The sequence below is a fragment of the Pholcus phalangioides genome, unplaced genomic scaffold (assembly GCF_987345545.1).
Source record: "Pholcus phalangioides strain wild (caught in Gottingen) unplaced genomic scaffold, Ppha-v1.0 ptg000030l_1, whole genome shotgun sequence".
NCBI lineage: Eukaryota > Metazoa > Arthropoda > Arachnida > Araneae > Pholcidae > Pholcus > Pholcus phalangioides.
This window is the reverse complement of record NW_028301620.1, coordinates 6,380,653-6,399,739: the sequence shown is the minus strand read 5'-3', so window position 1 is coordinate 6,399,739 and position 19,087 is coordinate 6,380,653. Positions and strand designations below refer to the sequence as shown.

The 19,087-nt window shown below is 34.9% G+C and overlaps 1 protein-coding gene across 2 annotated transcripts; it reads left to right on the top strand.

The window, feature by feature from the left end:
- Positions 1-1,038: 1,038 nt before the first annotated feature.
- On the top strand, positions 1,039-11,532 carry LOC149067499 (SH2/SH3 adapter protein dreadlocks-like). Of its 2 annotated transcripts, XM_089252665.1 has the most exons (4): positions 1,039-1,353; positions 4,069-4,348; positions 7,422-8,461; positions 11,189-11,532. In XM_089252665.1, exons 2-4 carry the CDS (start codon positions 4,324-4,326, stop codon positions 11,396-11,398), a joined length of 1,275 nt encoding a protein of 424 aa, XP_089108791.1. In that variant the 5' UTR covers positions 1,039-1,353; positions 4,069-4,323; the 3' UTR covers positions 11,399-11,532. The 2 variants fall into 2 exon arrangements, with proteins under 2 accessions (XP_089108791.1, XP_089108792.1); XM_089252666.1 differs by lacking the exon at positions 4,069-4,348 and having other exon boundaries at positions 1,056-1,353.
- The last annotated feature ends 7,555 nt before the right edge of the window (positions 11,533-19,087 follow it).

Below are 19,087 nucleotides of genomic sequence, written 5' to 3'. Positions count from 1 at the left end.
TCCTGTTTTTATGAATTTTTAAAGTTTCTACGGACTTTTTTTGCCCACCCTGTAGTTTATTTTAGTGTTCTGTGTTCTCTCCATATGGCCTCCACAAGGGTGGGGCTGACAGGGCTCTCTAGCACTGGGGCCCCGAGACAATTCTCATCATGTTTTTGTTTATATCAATTCAGTATAAAAAGTTCCGCGAAAAGTCTGGCTCGGAGCCAGTGCAGTCTTAACGCATAGGCCCACCCAGGCACATCCCTAGGGCTACAAGAGAAGAGGGGCCTCCCAAAAACAAGATCCGAATTGAAATTTTCTAGAATTTACTAGGTAAGGCCTCAGAAAAATTACTTATCCCATGTAGGGGATAAGTAATTGGATGCCTAAGTAATGGGATGCTCTGCTCGGGCTTCGCCAAAGATCCCATCCTAGGGGCCCTACTCTTTTTTTATAGGATTAGGAGGGACATGGCTCCCCCCCCCCCCCATTGTCAAAAAGGAAACAAAAAAAAAGTGAGAACTGAAGTGAACGAAAAGAAAAATATCTTTGCTCTCAAACATTGGCGTACGCAAAGGGGGGTATTGTGGTTCTAACCCCCACCCCCCGAGCCAAGATTATAGTGTTATTTTGCAGGAAAAATTTTAACCCCCCCCCCACCTCCTCCCCAAAAAATTCTGCTTACGCCGTTTTTATCCTCTCAAAGGAGAACAGAAATTTCCACCACCAAACTGTTGGCGAAAGGCGCCCAAAAAAAAAAAAAAAAAAAATACCGCCACCCCCTCCAAAGCCAAAAAATTTCCCAAACCCTTTTCAAAGCAGCCCGATTTGGCGGGAAAATCGCAAAAATGGAAATCCTTGTAGAAATGAAAAATAAATTCACAACTTAAAGTTTTAAACTTAACAAATATAAGTTTAAAAAATTTTTAATTAGTTTCGAATCTTAGGAAATTAATATTGTTGCTGAACATTTCGTTTTTGTTTTTATTAATCATAGTAAAAACCTTTGGCTGGGAATGAAGTCACTTAACATGCCGATTTCCTCATATTAATTAAAGGTCCCATGTTATCCCGATTTCTCCCTGGTCATCTGTGACATGGTGAAGCTATCAATCGGCGGAAATTTACTACACGTGCTTCAATATTTCCGTATGATAATTGCTGTATTATTTGGTTGCGATCGGTGGCCAAATAAATATCCGAGTTAATTAACATACGACGAATGTTTATTGCGTTTTATTTCCAATGGTGAGATGGGTACACCTAAAGGATGATGTTATAACCTCAGTAACATATTTCCCACTAATTAATCGGTTTTCGCTGATAATGTTATTATAAGATGTGAAACTGAAATGTCTCACTATAGGATGGGTAAGCCTTTGGTCACTTATTATTACCATGTGTAATTGTATTTCTTATATCTTTAATGAGTTTTGTACTATGGATAGTGTTGACATGGGCGTTTGACAGTTGCTGCTTTCAAATTATGCGTGCGAGTGGGTGTGAGCCCTTGGCAGCTATTTATGTTCATCTCTGGCGTCGCCGATGTTTATATGAGCCATCTGAAAGCCGACCAATGTTTTATTGCGTGTACTGAATTGATCCTTCCATGGTAAAACACAATAAATCTGATTAGGTCATGATCAAAATCATGTTCCAATTAAGCACATATATATGATTGAAAAAAAGAAATTGCCTTGAATATTGTGAGTTGGTAGGAATTTAGTGTCTACATGGATGTATATTATTCATACTCTCTGTCCCTTTTAAAATGACACAACTCCTAATACAGCAGGACTATGGACAAATCCCAGGCGCTATGGTGACTAAAAAAATTTGTATTGGTGCCCAAAACTTTCTTTGTGTAGTTAGTAAATTACAGGCTATGTTTGGAATTTATGGAGGGGTATCTGTCAAAATGGGAAGTCAAAAGAAGCACTGTTTTGGGTCTTTTTCTTCGAGTGAAACTTTTGGCACCTAAAAATTTCTGGCTCCTAAATTTTTTTTGCGATTTGTCCAGTCCTGCAATAAGGTAAACTCTTGATAATGCGGCTGTGTGTGCTAGTCTGGCTCATCCAGTAATTTATCATTTCCTAGACGGGTTTTCTTCTAACATAGAAGAGAAGAACATGTCACTGCAATGTCTTTGTGCAGAGGTTTGTTACTTAGACTTTTTAGATTGACTTATAGTAATCTGGGGATTTCAGAATCCAGCACATCCTTTTCTCATATGTGTGTGTATTATCAAGAGTCTACTTTAGTACAGTGATACCTTGGCTAACAAAAGTCTTGGCTTACGATTATTTTTGTGGCTAACAGATTTTTTTTCATTATTTTTCTGCCTCTGCTAACGAACATTTTCATTGATATGTGTGCACTTGCACACATATCAATATAAAATAGCCATATCATGAGTTGAATTTTAACGCCAGTCATTTCAGAATTACTGTCACTCAAGCCTGACTAACTCATGGAGCCTCTGAATCTTTTTGAAGATTACCTTCACTTCTCTTCCTTAAAGTTTTTAAATCATTTCATATAAAATGGGATTCAGCCAATAGAAAATGTATTTAAAAAAAGAGACGGTTTTCAGAGTGTTCAGTCAGTGCAAGACTCAGCATCAGGCTAAACAGTGTGAACATTCTAGTAGCTTATCTTTTCCATCTGCATGTATCAGACGAGTGAGCTGTTCAATTCCAGATCACAAATGGTTGGGAGATACCAATCAATGTTTAATATCTACAAACGGGAGCACTTGTGTAGTAGTTCTAAATCTACAGTGTATATATCTCAGAGTATGCAAGGGGCTGTAAAATAAGTAAAGTAATTTAAAAATTGTAGATTGTTAGATAAGGTACAATAAACAAAGAAGTATGCAAGTCACAAGAACATTTAGTTTCTTCAAGACTGAAACCACTGATCTGATAATATGCTACTGTTTATGTTTCTAACCACATGCGTGGTTTCTAACCACAGGGCCACACCCCCTGCCTTCAGTAAAAAAGTCATATTATTTGCATAGGTAGACATCCCCTTCCTGTTTACTCTGTGGTTCACCTCTCCCATTCAAGGAGTCTGTATCTGCTTATGCTTCTAACATGCATATTTTTGTTATCATTAAAACCGTCCCTGGCCATAGTTGTTGTGTAGGGTGAGTGTAAGAGCTGTTGTAGTGGCCAAGGGTCCTAATGACGGACTTGCATCGTGAGGATCCAGGTTTGAACCCTACTGTCTCCACAGAGGTGGTCGGCTGAAGTTGGTTATCTGTAGTTCCCAACTTTCAAGTGCGAATGCTAGCCGATCTCACCATTAAAAAGTTTTGCCACCGAGATCAACAGGCCTACAACGATACAATTATTTACTTGATGGCAGATGGCAACACTACACATAACAAGCAGTACACCGAAACAAACTTCACGTTAGATTCACATCACGTACATTCCAGCATGTACCAATTCGTTAGAAGTTCCGCAGAAGAATATGGATGAGGTGCATTTGTGGCTTAGTAGTAGTCAGTGTAAGGTGTTTGTGTGAAGCATGCGACAGGAAAATTTCAGAAGAGGTATAAAAATGACCTTGAGTGGAAAAAGATTCAGACTTGTAGTTTTGAAATTGACAACGGCAACAATTCATCGTAAACGTATTGTTTTTGTGGAAAAGGATTAATTACCTAGTTGTTGCTTTGTCCATAATTAAATTTAGCACTTAGACCAGCTTTGTTGTTGTGTGTATTTATAATGTGTATGTGGTGATCCATGCTTTTATGTTATGTATGTTTTTGGGTGTGATTAGTATTTTTATGATGACAGACGTACATGTTAGAATACATCTTAGAATTAATGAGTAGTATTATACCACTAGATGAAAACTATTTTGGGTTGTGTTATTTGGGGAGAAATAATATGATATACTTCTATGTTCAAAAAGTTCATTGACTTATTTTATTACCGAAGAATGAATACAGATAGAGCTTGTTTATTTAGTGTTTTGTCCAAAGTAACTACCCTATGTAATTTTGCATTTTTGCTATTGTTCATACAAAGATATAAATGCGGATTGCAAGCCTTTTTTTGTCAAATTCTCCAGTGCACTCATCGCTACTTGCTACACTTCTTTGAAACCTGAGAATCGTTGCCACTTAAGCAAATTCTTTATCCGAAGAAGAAGCAAAAGGTCAAATGGGGCAAGATCAGAGAAATAAGCTGATTGTGAAAGTATTGGAATATAATGTTTTGACACATGCAGATTGTCACCAGGAAGGACCTGTGAGTCCTTAAACATCTGCATGATTCGGTGAGACACAAGCAACCAGAACTTTGAAAGACCAGTTGTGGGTGCTCCATGACGATAATGCTCTGGCTCAAAGGTCCGTTGAAAACTTTCAAAACTTTTTGAACGTAGTAGTGTATGTCCATCTATTATAGGTTATCCAAACACTCCAAAGTCATACTTAGTAGTGACAAAATACATGTATTTTCTTCTCTATAGATGTAATTCTTTGATAAGTTCCAACTTTGCTAACACATGATTTTCAAAACAGCTGTATTTAATTGCATGCAGTGTTTGGATTTTTATAAACAAGCAAAATATAGGCAGAAGTTGCCTGTGCTAAATGATGTATCATCATGATTGGTCACTTCCGAATGAATAACTTATTGTCACCTTATAATGAAAACCTTGTACATCAGTTTTTTTTTTAACATGATGACTTTTGGGTTTCAGATTGAGAACATTATATCTCACCTATTACAGCTTTTGAAAAGAAGTCAATCAGTAATGATCTGCTCTCTATAGAGAAAAAAATTAATCCCTTTTGTCTGTAAAGTTGGGGATTTTTTATGTAGAAGGTTTTCATTATAAGGTGACGTTATGGTGATCTGAAATGTATGTAATACCCATCTTTGGGGATGGGTGGGTTGCATGGGTAATCTCTTCCAGAGAAAAATCAAGTTACTACCTTCAAAAAGGTTTTTAATTCACAGAAATTGGCCAAACCAGCATATAAAAAAATTTTCTTTCAACATTTAAATTTTTTCAAGAATATTAATATTTTTATCATCTTGGTAGAGGCAGGAGCACTGTGGTGATTTGCTGAGCTCCTACCAATGAAGGAGAGGCAGGAGTCTTGTAGTTCATCTTTGAACAAAAAACTGCTTTGTCAAGTGATGTTTCAGTAATCCTTGAAGAAAAAGCGGGATATGAACAAGGATCATCTACAGCAGTGTTTGGCTAAGAGAAAATCACACTTGGGGGAGGGGGTTGTGGCATTTGGTGAAATTAAGGGAGGTTACTAATACCTTTACTTCAGCACCTTGTGCCACAGTTCATGAAATAAGGAAGTCGGTTCGTGTCTCCAGTTTTGTATATGGTAATGCACTTGCCCAGTTTCCTAGAGTACCTGGATTCGATTCCCAGCAGAGACCAGATTACTTCTCTTTCAGAGTTCATCTCAGCATAACATCCAGAAGAGGAAAGTTCTATTCCCTTGGTCCAGTCTTAGATAATGTTTTTAAACTTTTCCTTGACTTTGTATCCTCTTCCTACGTTAAAAAAGGCATTGTCATGAAATCTGAAATGTTTGTAACATTCAGACTTCAATTTAGCAATCACATATACACTAATTTTGAGTGCAGATGCAGATTTTCTAGTCACTGTGGTGATTTGGCACCTGGGATTTGTCTAGCCCTGGTGGGCAGGATGGCAAAGTATGAAATAGGTCACAATTTTATGTCATTATGAAAATCTACTTGATGTCGATACATGAATCATGTCATAATTATAGAATTGTGGGTAGTTGGGAGCTGGGGTTCTCTGCTGTGTCCTAACCATTTTTAGTGCTAATAGAAAATAACAGCAAAAACCATACACCAGGGGTGGGAACTCTGCGCCAGTCGTGCCAAAACTAACATCTTGCGCCATCCTGCTCCAATAGTGTATTTTCATAGTTTTCTGCGCCAAATAGCAAATTTTGCTTCAGTATACCCGGAATTTCGGAAAGGATGTCAGAAATTGTTTTGCTCCTGCTAGCCACGAAATGATTCTTTCCGAGAAGAGCATGTTTTATTCCCTGTACTTAAGCACAGTAGAATTACTATTGTACTATCGCCTTATTTAAACTATCAGACTTTCCATCCCGAAACCTCGATATTTGCCGTGATCGTGTAACTGAAGATGGTTTGTAATGCCGTTCAGCTTTAAAGCGCAAAGGAGAGTGTTTCTGTTTTTAAAAAAAAAAGTCGCCACTGGAAGCAGCAGAAATTACTGTAGCCGATCGTCATTGCGTCAAATCCCGATGTTTCGTGAAAAAAATTTCATTCCAGGAGTAAAAACTGCATGTCTGCCGAATTACGAATGTTAATTTAGAAACTTTGGTGATTTAATGCTCGTTATTTACCAAACAATGAGTGTTAGATCGCCAATCTCGCAAAATAACGAGTCAGATCGCCAAACATTGTGTTGATTCTTCCGAAATTCTCCCCCATTTTGCAACAATTTCTTTCAGAGTATAAAAAACTTGAAAACTTATAGAAAATTTTTAGCTCATTTTAAGTGCTGCTGTTCAAGACAGCAAATAGTGCCCTCAGTAAGCAAAAGTCATCTTAAATAGACTGGTGCGAAAAATTTTATGACAGCTGCTCTTTCAAACAAGGTGTCAAAAGCCTGAAACACCAAAAAAAACGAGCTGATGAAAAGATGGTTGATAACAAAAGAGTGCAGTTGTTTTATTTTGAAAAGGGGTGAAGGTTAACGAAAATATTCTTGTTAATTTCACTGTTCCAATTTATAAATATCTGCTCCGAATCCTATATTTTGCTGCTCCAAATCCTGAATTTGCTGCTCCAAAACTGCTCCGAATCCTGAATTTTGCTGCTCCAAAGCTGCTCCGCAACAGACTTTGTCACTTCCCACCCCTGCATACACTTGTTTCTTGATTAGCAAGTGTCTTGAGCACTTAAGCTATAGTGTGTATCCATCTTGAAAGAGACATGACTAATTGGTTTACATTTCATGATGCAACTGGCAGCCTGTAAATGGCATCCATTGTACATGATCTATCAAATTTTCACACTCTTGTTGCCTCCATAAATATGAAGAGTGCTCAAAAGTCGTTTGACAAATTTCCATGAACTGCCCTACCCTTACATATGTAAAGCAGATGGGATTGAGCTTTTTATTATCAAATTTTTGTTTTCGGATGGATCAAGAGTATCAAGAGTGTTTTCACGTATAGTTTTTTTCCTAGAAAGCATAATTAAGGCTTAAAGTAAGGGACGAAGCCAAGCTGAAGAAAACCCAACCTTTTAAAAATAATAAGTGAAGGTTTTAAATAATATATTTATTTTGCTGGAAAAAAAAGTGTTCAGTATGTATAATGATCACTGATATATACACTGATCATTATACATGATTAATGAATGTTCTTGAAATATTTTTTATAGGAAAAAGCGAAGAAATTTATGTTATAGCAAAGTATGACTACAGTGCCCAGGGAAGTCAAGAACTTGATATTAAAAAAGGTGAACGACTTCTTCTACTAGATGATACGAAGCACTGGTGGAAGGTTCAAAATGCCAAAAGTCAGTCTGGGTTTGTACCTTCGAATTATGTTAAAAGAGAAAAACCATCGATCTTTGATAGCATCAGACGGAAAGTGAAGAGAAGAAGCGAAGCGAGAATGTCTCCAACAGCTTCTCCAATTCTGACTAAAGAAGTGAGTGTGGATTCTCCTATAAACACTGCCAAGACTCAGAACTACAGTACATCATCTGCAATAGTTAAATTCAACTATGATGCACAACAAGCGGATGAAATATCGCTAGTTAAAGGGACAAGAGTTTTTGTGATGGAGAAATCCAGTGACGGATGGTGGAAAGGGGAATGTGATGGAAACGTGGGTTGGTTCCCTTCAAACTATGTCCTAGAGGAGACTGATGATGCTAATGATAGTGCGCATAATTATACTCCTGCAGGATCAGCAAACAATACTCTCCAGAGTGGTACCTGTGTTGATATAGTTTTAGCTTTGTACTCTTTTACTTCTCAGAACGAAGAGGAACTGAGCTTCCAGCGAGGAGAACATTTAGAAATAATTGATCGACCGGAAAATGATCCAGATTGGTGGAAGGCTAGAAACCATAAAAATGAAATAGGGCTAGTGCCAAAAAATTATGTGCAAGTTATTCAACATGGTGTGGCTCCATCTGACAGCTTATTAGGAAGCAAAGGTTTCCCTTTATCGAGTAGTGCTGATATACTTGCAGATCCTTTATCTAGGAAAGATGGTACAAGTTTATCGCTCGGTGCGAGTGGAGGGTCACCTGCTATGTACAGGAGCAAGTTCAGCAGCTTACCGGAAAACCGGCCAGATTTAAGCAACAAAGTCTGGTATTATGGCAGCATCACTCGAAACCAGTGTGACCAAATGCTAACCGAGTTTGCCGAGGATGGAGATTTTATAGTCAGGGATAGTGAAACTAATGTAAGTCATGTAGCATCAAAAATGTTTTCCACATGCGTATATTTTATTATCATTAACACATTCACATTTAGAAACAAGAATTCCCATGTTTAAGAAACAAACGCCAGAAATGAGAATTCTTGTTTTGCAAATTTTGTAACGTATGGTTATACAAAGGAAGTTTTTTTATTATCATGCTAATAAATAATCATGGTTTTAATACACATATGTTGAAATATTTTCATGACATTAAAATACCCTCTTTTATAGGAAAAGTTTCGGCAAAAAATGCCAGATGCAAACATGTTAAATGCAGGGCTTTACAAAAAAAGGGGGAAAATTAAGGTGCCAGCCAAAATTCTTATAAGCCAAGTATATTTTTATTTTGAAAAAAATGATCTAAAATATTTTATTCAAATTTTCTGACACGCAGGACTCATTTACACAGTTTAGTTGGTAAATGATTAAGTGTAGATAAGTAGAATAGAGGCCAGGGTCTATTTTTTCAATTAAGTGGGTACTATATGCATGCACCAGTGAGTGTAGCCCCCGCCCCGCCCCGCCCGAGTGGCATGGTGGTGAGATGCTCGTCTACCATCGTGAAGGTTGTTGTCAGGGTCCTGGGTTCAAACCCAAGGGAGGATATAGATAAGATATTTTCCCTAACAAACTCGAGACGACCACCTCGAGACAGCGCCTTCATTTCCAACCCATCTCACTAATGGCAGTAAATTGCAATTGCAATATAGTGATATGGCCAGGGTTGGTGTTTGGTGAAGTAGTGAGTGTAGCCTGGTATTATCCAATAGGCATTCATCACTTGATTAGATTTGGACAGATTTTGAAGCACTTAGTCTACTTGGCAATTTAAAATTTAGTTTATTGCCTTATCACTAACTTGTGTAAACAGGCCTTTAGTGACCTTTCTTTCTATTTTAGTAGTCACCCAGACATAATTTCTGGAAATTTTGTTTATTCCCCAACTAATTTAGTTTTCACGTATTGAAAACTTGAGGCACCAATATTTTATTCATTGCAACTGGGCGCCCAAGATTTGCCAATCCCTGATTATGTGTTGTAATTTTTAGTCAGTGAATTCATTTATGTACTAAAGTAGGGAAAATCCCAAAACTTTAGGGAAAAATATACCTTAAAAATTTAATTCATACATCCCATATGTTACTCTTGATAAAAGGGACCAGATTTTCCAAGAATCCAAGTAAGTTTAAATGAGATGGCTCTGCTATCTAGCTTGTGATCAGCAGGGCAGTCTTATGAGTATCATGGGCCAATTGATTTTTCGGATGCCCTACCTGGTAAATCGTAGAAAATTTCAACTGGATCTCATTTTTGTGAGGCCCCTCTTCTCTTGAGGCCCGGGTGGGTCTATGCATTAAGACTGCACAGGTGATCAGTCATATTAAAAAGAATGCACACACAAATTTTTGATTCTTGATGCTTTCAACTTTGTGGAGTAAGTTAAACTTTTAATTAAGTAAAAAAAAGGTAGAAAAATCATTTAATTATAAGCAGACCATAAAAGTCTTTTTGGTTTATGAAGGAAGTATAAAAACTACAGTCTAACTTCAGAAACTCAAAGTGATTTTAATCTTTTCTGTATTGTATTTTCCATGAATTGAAGTTCATTAGTCAAAGTAATATCAATTTGCTCGAAGCACTGGTACACATTAAAGTTTGACTGCATGATCCGTTAAAATCATGTCATTACAAAATTATTAATGGCTATTATTAATTTTAACCTTTAGTTCTTTCCATTGATTTAATACAGGGTGTCTACCATCATGGAAAGGTCACAAAGTTTAGGAAAAGTCATTAAATGGGAAAAAGGTCACAAAATAAGAGATCAGATTTTTTTTACAAATTTATTTTACGTTTTTCCCATGCTCCATTTCATTCATGAAAATCATGGACTTTTGTCAGGCTGTCTATTTCAAAAGCCCAATAGTTTCCTGCGATTGTGCAGTGGTGCTTGGCTAAGATTAATTTGCCAATGCCGCAAAATAACTAGTCTTAAATTGCCAATGATGATATCAAATAAGTTAAAAACCAATAATACATTAATAAACTAGTCTTGAATTGAAAATATTTGCTGCCAATGTGTTGAATGGCCAATTTTGCAAAAATAGGAAGTGCTAAATTACAAAACATCATATCGATTTTCCAACTTTTTCTGAGCTGTGAAACTGCAAAAAACAAACAAGAATCCAGTAGAATCACTTCAAAATTGTGCAAAAAAATTAATCGTTAATATTCACCTGTCAGTTTCTGGCTTCTGATTTGAACATAAATGGCACCACTTCTTGAGCACATAACACTGATGTCCCAAAGAACATTTAAAGAGGTTTTATGGTTTCAAAATCGACTCGTTCATGTCAAAATCTTTTTGACAATTTTGTGTCTAAAAATGCTCGTGTAATATATATATATATATATATATATATTTTTGCTAGGATGGCAGCCACAAATGTCAAATTTTATTGCACAGTACTTCTACTTCATAAACAACTGTAACTTAGTTGTTATCATTGATACATACTTGTTTATCTTTTGCAATGGTCACTACATTGGGTATCACTGCTGTAACAAAAGTTGGGTAAAAAAGGTCACGAAAAATTCACAATTTTTCTTTGGCTGTGTGATAGACACTCTTTAATAGTTTGATCGTCTTTTTCAAGTTTATTCTTATGTATATATTTTTGCTAAAAACTATCTGTTTATTCATTACAGCTTGGGGACTATTCTGTCTCTCTGAAAGCACCGGCTCGTAACAAGCACTTTAGGGTTCACGTAGATGGTAGAGTCTTTTGTATCGGGCAGAGGAGGTTCAATACGTTGGATGAGTTGGTCGAACACTACAAAAGAGCTCCCATTTATACTAGTCCGAAAGGTGACAAGCTGTATTTGATTAAACCTTTTCAGAAACCCCTGAAGACATAATCCATCAATCGATATAGATGTTCTAACAAAGGAAAAAAAAGAAAAGAAAGAAAGAAAATGGGTAATAGCTGCTCAAGAAAATGTAAAAAAAAAGTTAGTATCTCGGTTTGAAAAAAAAGTATTCCAGTGTATTAATTATTGGCGTTTCAGTATAATTTTGCATGACCTATTGTATTTGGGAAGTGCCTTCTTCCTCATGAAACTGAATGATGGGTCAAAATACTGATTAACATTCCTGTAATGAGTCTGTTATCAAACTAGATCTGAATCTGTGTTTTGTGTGAGAAAAAAAAGAATTTTATGTGTAAAACATTATATTGTTCTTTATGTACTATTTTTTTTCCTCCCTCAACATGATCAAATTGGAGAAGATATAGTTGTGAGCATTCACAAAAAAATAGTTGTAGACATTTTTTAAAATATAATTATCTAAAGTCCTGTTGTAATTTCTGCTGAAGAAAAAAAATATAGAATTTTAGTTCATGTTTTTTATATTCATGATTCATTTTATCTGGAAGAAAGTGATTATCGAAAAAATCAAATACGTAGGCATTAGCGATGCAGATTAGTAGTATATATTATAAAAGTTGTGACTGAAATCATGAAAGGTATTTTTTAGTGAAAATATTTCTGATTGTTTTATTTGATTTTATTTCCTTTCATTTACACGAAAGAATTTTTCTCAAAAACTTGAATGCTCTTTCACATCTTTTTTTTAATCACCATGTAAATGCTATTTTTGAATTCCTTTTTAACACTAGTTACGATGATAAACTTCCCATTTGAGCTTTGTTTGTTGATCAAAATGCTCCAGCAATTCCCGCATTATTATTTATTAAATTGGATTTTTTCTTTACCCCAGCTATTATAGCGGGTAATTTTTCCTTTCAGGAGGAAAAAGGGGTTACAGTATTTCTGAATTTAAAATCATGGTCTTGTAACATTACTTTTAAATAGGATTGAAAATCTTGCCACTTTGTAATAAATATATTTTGTAATTGAATAATACATTTATTCAGAAGTCTTTGAAAATATCTCTGTACTAACCATAAAAAAATTGAAAAATTATATATGTTCCTTGACAGAAAATGCAACACCATGAAGGAGTGAGTAGAGTGCGATGGAAATTGGCAGACAGAAAATGCATATAGAAATAAGTGATTTTAATTTCAAACGAATAATGTAATACAGGGATCAAATATACAGATTAGGAAGTAGTACCACCTCTTGGGGCAATACAAGCAGTAACCATTCTAAGTACAGATGAAATAAGCGTGTGGATAGTGTGTTGAGGGATGGTCAATCATATGCTTTCAACCATACTCCACAGTTTGTTTGCCAATTGATGCTAAGGCAGATCAAGAAAATGACAGCCGATCATGTCCCACACATGCTTGATGGGTGAGAGATCTGGAGACATAGCTGGCCGACTGAGCATCTGGGAACCTTACAGTGCTTGTCTGCTGGTGATTGCCACATGCGGTTGGGCATTGTCTTGCTGGAAAACAGCATTTTTTCAGCAATCGCTGAAGGTGAGGGAAGTTCAAGCTGCTGTAGCACTTCACTCATGCACCATCATGCTGTCTCTGATATGAACCGGGGGAACTGGCTATCCATGGTGATGGCACCCCAAACAATGTTGTAGAGCAGTAGAGCATTCAACAGTTGCAGAAGGATTGGATCTGTCTCCACATTGCCTTCAGACTCTTATTCGGCAACTGTCAGTGGTAAAACAGAAGCAAGATTCTTTGCTAAACTTCATATTGTGCCATTCAGTCGTCAAAGCGGCTCTGGCCTAACATCATTGCAATCAGTGGCATCGATACTTGTGTGCCAATGGCATTACTCATAAAGAGCAGCTTACTGTTCTTTACAACATACTCATGCCACTTTCGACCAATTGTCAAATTGTTTTTGCTGATATTGGAGCATCCAATACATCCTGCAAAATGTTGACACTCGTGGATTATAGGGCTACCACCACGTGCATCAATCCAAGTATTGTGACATCAGTCTAGATGCACCAGTACCCCTAGCACAATCCACATTTCCTTCCTCATACCATCTTCTCCACATCCTTTGAACAGTGGATGCATAGTCTTGTTTCAGCTGTGATATGACGGAAGGACTAACCAACCATTCATAGGTCTAAAACTAAACCCTTCGTGAAGTTGCTGAAACTGAATTTATTGTTGCCTGCCAAGCATCTCTTCAACTAAATGTGTCTTCTGAGATGAAAAACAACTCGAAAAACAAGTTTTTCTCGGAGAGTGACTTACTCTTGACAGAATAACAGTTGCTGACTGATCTGGCATTTCCTTCCCTTTTATCTCGCTGATTAATCATGTGAAAAATTTAAATTTTGGATCAGTTGCATAAATCTTTCAGCTGCGCATTCTTGGCAATTTGCATAATTATACAACCAAATCTTCATTTTGTTGCATTTTCTCTGTCAAGCAGTGAATTAAGGCAGTGGTTTATGTACATTTATATACATAAATCACACTGATCCAAAAAAAAAATTATCAAATGCAATCATTTGCTCTTCTTACTCTAATTGTATCTCTGAGATATATCAGGTGAGTTTCTTTTGGTTAGAATCTGCTCACCATGAAATGATTGAAATATATTTTAACTTTAAAAACTTCAAGTATACAGGGTGGACAAAAAGTCGCCATACACATTTTAAATGAATTTGTCAAATTTTTGTCCTTGTTATATGTCAAATCAATCAATTGATATGAAAAGGTACATTTTGCACTAAAATACTTATCATGGTCTAGGGGTTTGTTTTTTTTTTCTGATAAATTTAACTTAAGTTCCATTCACAGGTGACACTGTAAAACGAAAAACTTGACATAATGCATGAAATACCACGCAAACAGCGTTAATGATAATTAATGTTTATGGCAATTTGCATTACATATACTGTAACTACCACATTTCAACGTGAGCACCCATTTAGATGTAGCCGGACCTGAAAAGGGCACTCATGGAAATGTAACGGTTTTATGTAACAAAAATTATGAACATTAATTATGCACTGTTTGTGTTACATTTCATGTGTTATGTTGAATTTTTTTTTCTAAAGCACCACCTATGAGTGAGATTTGAATTTTTTTTAATTATAAAGAAAAAAATTCAAGCCATGAGATAAGTATTTTAGTGCAAACCACACCTTTTTATGTTGATTGGTTGTTAGTTTTTAAAATGTGTCCAAAACTTCTTGTGCACCTTGTATTTGGCAAGATATCTCACCTCTTTGAAGGTCTCTTATTTTAGCATCGACCAGCATAGACATTTTGCAAAGTTGATTTCTCAATGAAACACTTTTCTTTGTACGCTCTGAAAATCGGAAAAAGCGCACTTCACAATAAAAAACATGGCATTTTAAAAAGGATTTAGTGATTTCTGCTGTGCTGCTTAAAAGGGTTAACTAAAATATATATTATAACATATAATTTACACTTTGTTTTCTGACAAAAATTTGTTAATGGTTTTTATGATTCTGTTTCATTTAATCTTTTGTTAGTTTTCATTACCTTGGATTTCACAACACTATTGCAGGGTTGGACAAATCCCAGGTCGCCATGGTGACTAAAAAACTGGAATAGTCGCCTAATATTATTTATGTATGATAACTTAATTGAAGTCAAAGGACAGCACAAAATAATTGGAAATTATGCCAACATGACTGTTAGCATATAAAGGGGGGGTCCCTAAGTTCTGGATAAGTCAAAAAATTCAGTTTTTTGGACCTATTTTATCAGGGGGGAAATTACTTGGTGCCTAAATATATATATATTGTGATTTGTCAAGCCCAGCTTTATTGCATGATCTAAAATCAGAATGAAATAGATAAAATGCCTTGTTGTCATTTTAAAAAAAATCAAAAGCAGGAACTCACCATTGTTTCAACTTTAATGTCTGAATTCATCAGATGCATTATCATTCTGTCCTCTGAGCAACTAGTCAGGATGAGCCTGGTGGTGACCAAAGGTCAGCAAGATTATATGATCCATTTGTTAACTATCTCTGCAGATTTGACACATCCATTGTGTGTCAATACCTACATAGGGAATTAAAATTTTTATACAGTTCATGTCGCTTAATGTGATTACATCGGGACTCGGGGTTTTTGATAATAATCGAAAATGATAACTATACCCAAAAAAGTCCAGAGTGCAAGTATGGTGACCATACATCTCGTTTGGTTGAACTGGAAGTATGGTAAACGAGTATTAGTAAAACGGGACAGCTGTGTATTTATTCCCTGCATAATTGGTTGCAAAATATTCAATCATTCAATTTTTTTTTAAAATTCTGTTCTAAAACAAGACTTCTTTTCCTTTGAGCTAAAATCCTGCATTTTTGTTATTCAGCCATTGTGAGGTATTAGAATGGAACTTTCTAATTTATATCACAATTTCAATATTTTCGAAATGTACAATACGTTTCTTAGATTCCTTGAGAAAGTCTCAGGAAAAGAAATTTATCAAGAACTGAAGAAAATAGCTTTTTTTCATCTTCATACATTTGCCTTCGCTATAGAAAGGCCAGTTTAAAAAAGCAGCTCCACATGTATAAGGATCACAGCAAATATTACATACTGATTATGACATTAAGTATGGAAACGTTTGTCAACAAGGGAGGACAAAGACCATCTTCTAACCTACATAGTCTTTCGTCCTGATAATGATAATTTACAGAGAAAAAGAAATTAAGTTTGGTTAAACCTTAGCTTCAGAATGCACAAGAAAAAACTGTCAATGGAAAAAAAATTTGATAGCAGTATCTGAAGTCCCAGTAACTGAAAACAAATTTTTTTCCAATGCTATGAAATTGGTCCATTCCGTTCTTTGCAAAAATAATACCTGAGTGATAATTTTATTCATGATTCTAATAAGCGGCATTGACTGTATTTACTTCAAAGTTATCTGACACAAATTTTAAAATGAATGTCTTCTATCAACCAATTCTCACCCGTCCCTAAGTACTCTGTATTATAAACTTGATTTTTTTTTTTTCTGAGAATTACATTCAGCTAGAATTTACGAATTATTTGAGTATATAATTTGTGTGTAGCTGGCGGGGGGGGGGGGGGGAAAGAGACAACTATTTACAGACAGCTGCACAGCGGACTGCCATAGGAAAAACCTCTTTGATGGTCATACACTTATAAAGAAAAGCTACATATAAGTATGCATCGCAACTATATTCGTTTTAGATGGTATTGATTTATTCACACAATACTGTGTTTGTATGGTTTAATGCAATTCATATCGCCATGTGGTAAATGTATGAAATTTTTTTTTTGTAAATGTATAGTTATATTGTACTTCTACATATAATATAAATATGGATGAGAATCTTGTTTATATCAGTTAGCTAGTCAAATAATATAGTTTTCTGTCTCTGCATTTCTACTCCCTGGGTCTAATCTTTCGTGTTATTTGTTTATAGAATGTTCTAAGACTAGACGAGGAGGAATATCTACTTAGAATCATATATTTCAGAATGTTAATTATTTGAATATTTCAAAATATTTTGTGTCAAAATAAGCTGTGATATTTTGCTTGATTTAACAATTATGTACAAAAGAAATATTTGGAGGAAGAAAATTGCTGTATAAAATGATAGCACAAATTTTTCTTTTTATTTGGAAATATTTTTAAGTGTTTTTGGTGAAATTACTTCAGTTTTGAGATCTTATCTTTTTTACTTTTTCTTGACTAAGCAACATTTGTTGCAAAAGCAAAAAATTATATACAGTTATACAATAAATTTTTTTTTGGTGTAAAAGAGCCACCTTGTTTGGATTTTTGCCTGTTGTGGTCTTGTAATCTGTATGTGTTTTAAATATTCTTTGCATATATTGTTCGGTTTTCATGTATTAGTTGAAAAACATTGTTTCTTTCTACATGTTTTTACTAAAGCATCAACTCGGGCCTTAAATAACAAATAATTGCGTACAACTTATGTATCTTTTTTTTTTTTCTGTTGATGTATTAAACTCGAAACTGTATATGGGAATTTAATTTTAATGTTCCGTACTGTCTTTAATATTAACATGGAAAATGAGTGATATGACTTCCCACAGAAACAATGTATTTTTGTTTTTATTTATGCTCAATTTTTGTTAAATTGCTGCTTACGTTGAACTTAACCAATCCGCATTCTCTTTTCAGTGAATAGTTTGGGTACCAAGCAGAGTTTAAGTTTTTTATTCTGATTATCTTCCCCCCCCCCCTCCACCTTTATTTTATAATTGTGTATATACAAGAAAAATTTCTCATGTTGAGTGATGCAAAATGAAGTGCCAAAAGAGTTTTTTTATCATTCATCTACACAAAAAATTGTTCACTTGTTTGGTATATAAATATATTAGGTGAATAATCTAATCTGATGTATGTGGGTCATTCCCAAAAACAGTGTACAAACCATTTTCGAGACTATAATTTTTTTTATAAAATTTCAGTGTGCTCTGGCAGTAATTTTAATTTTCTGTCATATGACATTTTTTAATTTGTTTCAGATAGTATCTAATTTTTTTTTTAATCATTGTTTGTAGCAAAATGTCAAAATCTGGCTGTCCCAGCTTGAAAAAGGGGTTAAATAAATAGACTAAGTGTAAATCTGGATTTTTTTTTCGAAAAACTTGGAATCATGTTAAATCATGTCCCATGGATGAATAAAACTGACAAAATTTTGAAAAAAAAATTTCTTATGGGGAAAACTTTTTGTTCGTGTCAAAATTTTATATAAATATTTATATAAGAAATATATTTTTATACCAGATTAAATTTGATAAAGCTCATTGAAAGGTTTACTTTTAATGCTTGTTTAACAATTTTGGATTTGACTTTTGCAAAATGACTTAATATTCATGTTACATCTTTAGTATCAAATTTTTCTGTCAGGTGTCCACTCTATTAATTCATTATCATAAATAATTAAGATTTTTTTCATCTTTATCAACATCAAGTGATAATACATAGACATATGCTTCAAGAAATAAAATTTTTCATCAATCATTTAAATTTTTAATGAAAAAATAATTTAGGCTAATTTGTCCACTCTGTTACATCTTCAAAAAACAAGCAATGCAACAGAATGGAAACTGTGATTTAGTTTTCTTTGTTAAGAGGTTTTAAGTTAAATTTAAATAAGTTACCTATTAAACCTGAATTAAAACCTTTTACCACATTCTCTATCATTTTTTTTCAGTTAAATACAAGTTTAGTACAGATCATCAAAATCACTGCCAGGCAGATGTGTCATAAGGGGCATTTTAGTATGAGTAAAGGTCATTATATGACAATACATTCTGTATTTTATGGAACAGAACCATTATTTTCCTATATTTTTGTGTAAAGGCTCTACTCCCCTCCCAGTCCACTATGGAACACTGATGCCAGAGGCATAAGCATGAGATTTATACCAACATCAAATTGCTATTCAATTTCAACAAAAAACTCTGAAGTAAAAGAAAAATGACCCTGTGTATTATATCAGAGGAGAGAGAGATGAGCAAGTCTAGTGTCCACTTTGACCAGATTTTAAAAATTTTACCAAACCAAAATTCAAACTATGGGGAGGGGGGACATCTTTTTTTTTTTTTTTAATTTCCTCATGGGGTGGACATTTTTTAAAGGTTATAGAGGTGTCTCTGGGTCACCTATCACATTT

Coding starts and splice junctions, on each gene's coding strand:
- LOC149067499 (XM_089252665.1), top strand. CDS start 4,324: ATGACGATAATGCTCTGGCTCAAAG. Junction 4,349..7,421: donor GATAATGCTCTGGCTCAAAG/GTCCGTTGAAAA, acceptor TATTTTTTATAG/GAAAAAGCGAAGAAATTTAT. Junction 8,462..11,188: donor TCAGGGATAGTGAAACTAAT/GTAAGTCATGTA, acceptor TATTCATTACAG/CTTGGGGACTATTCTGTCTC.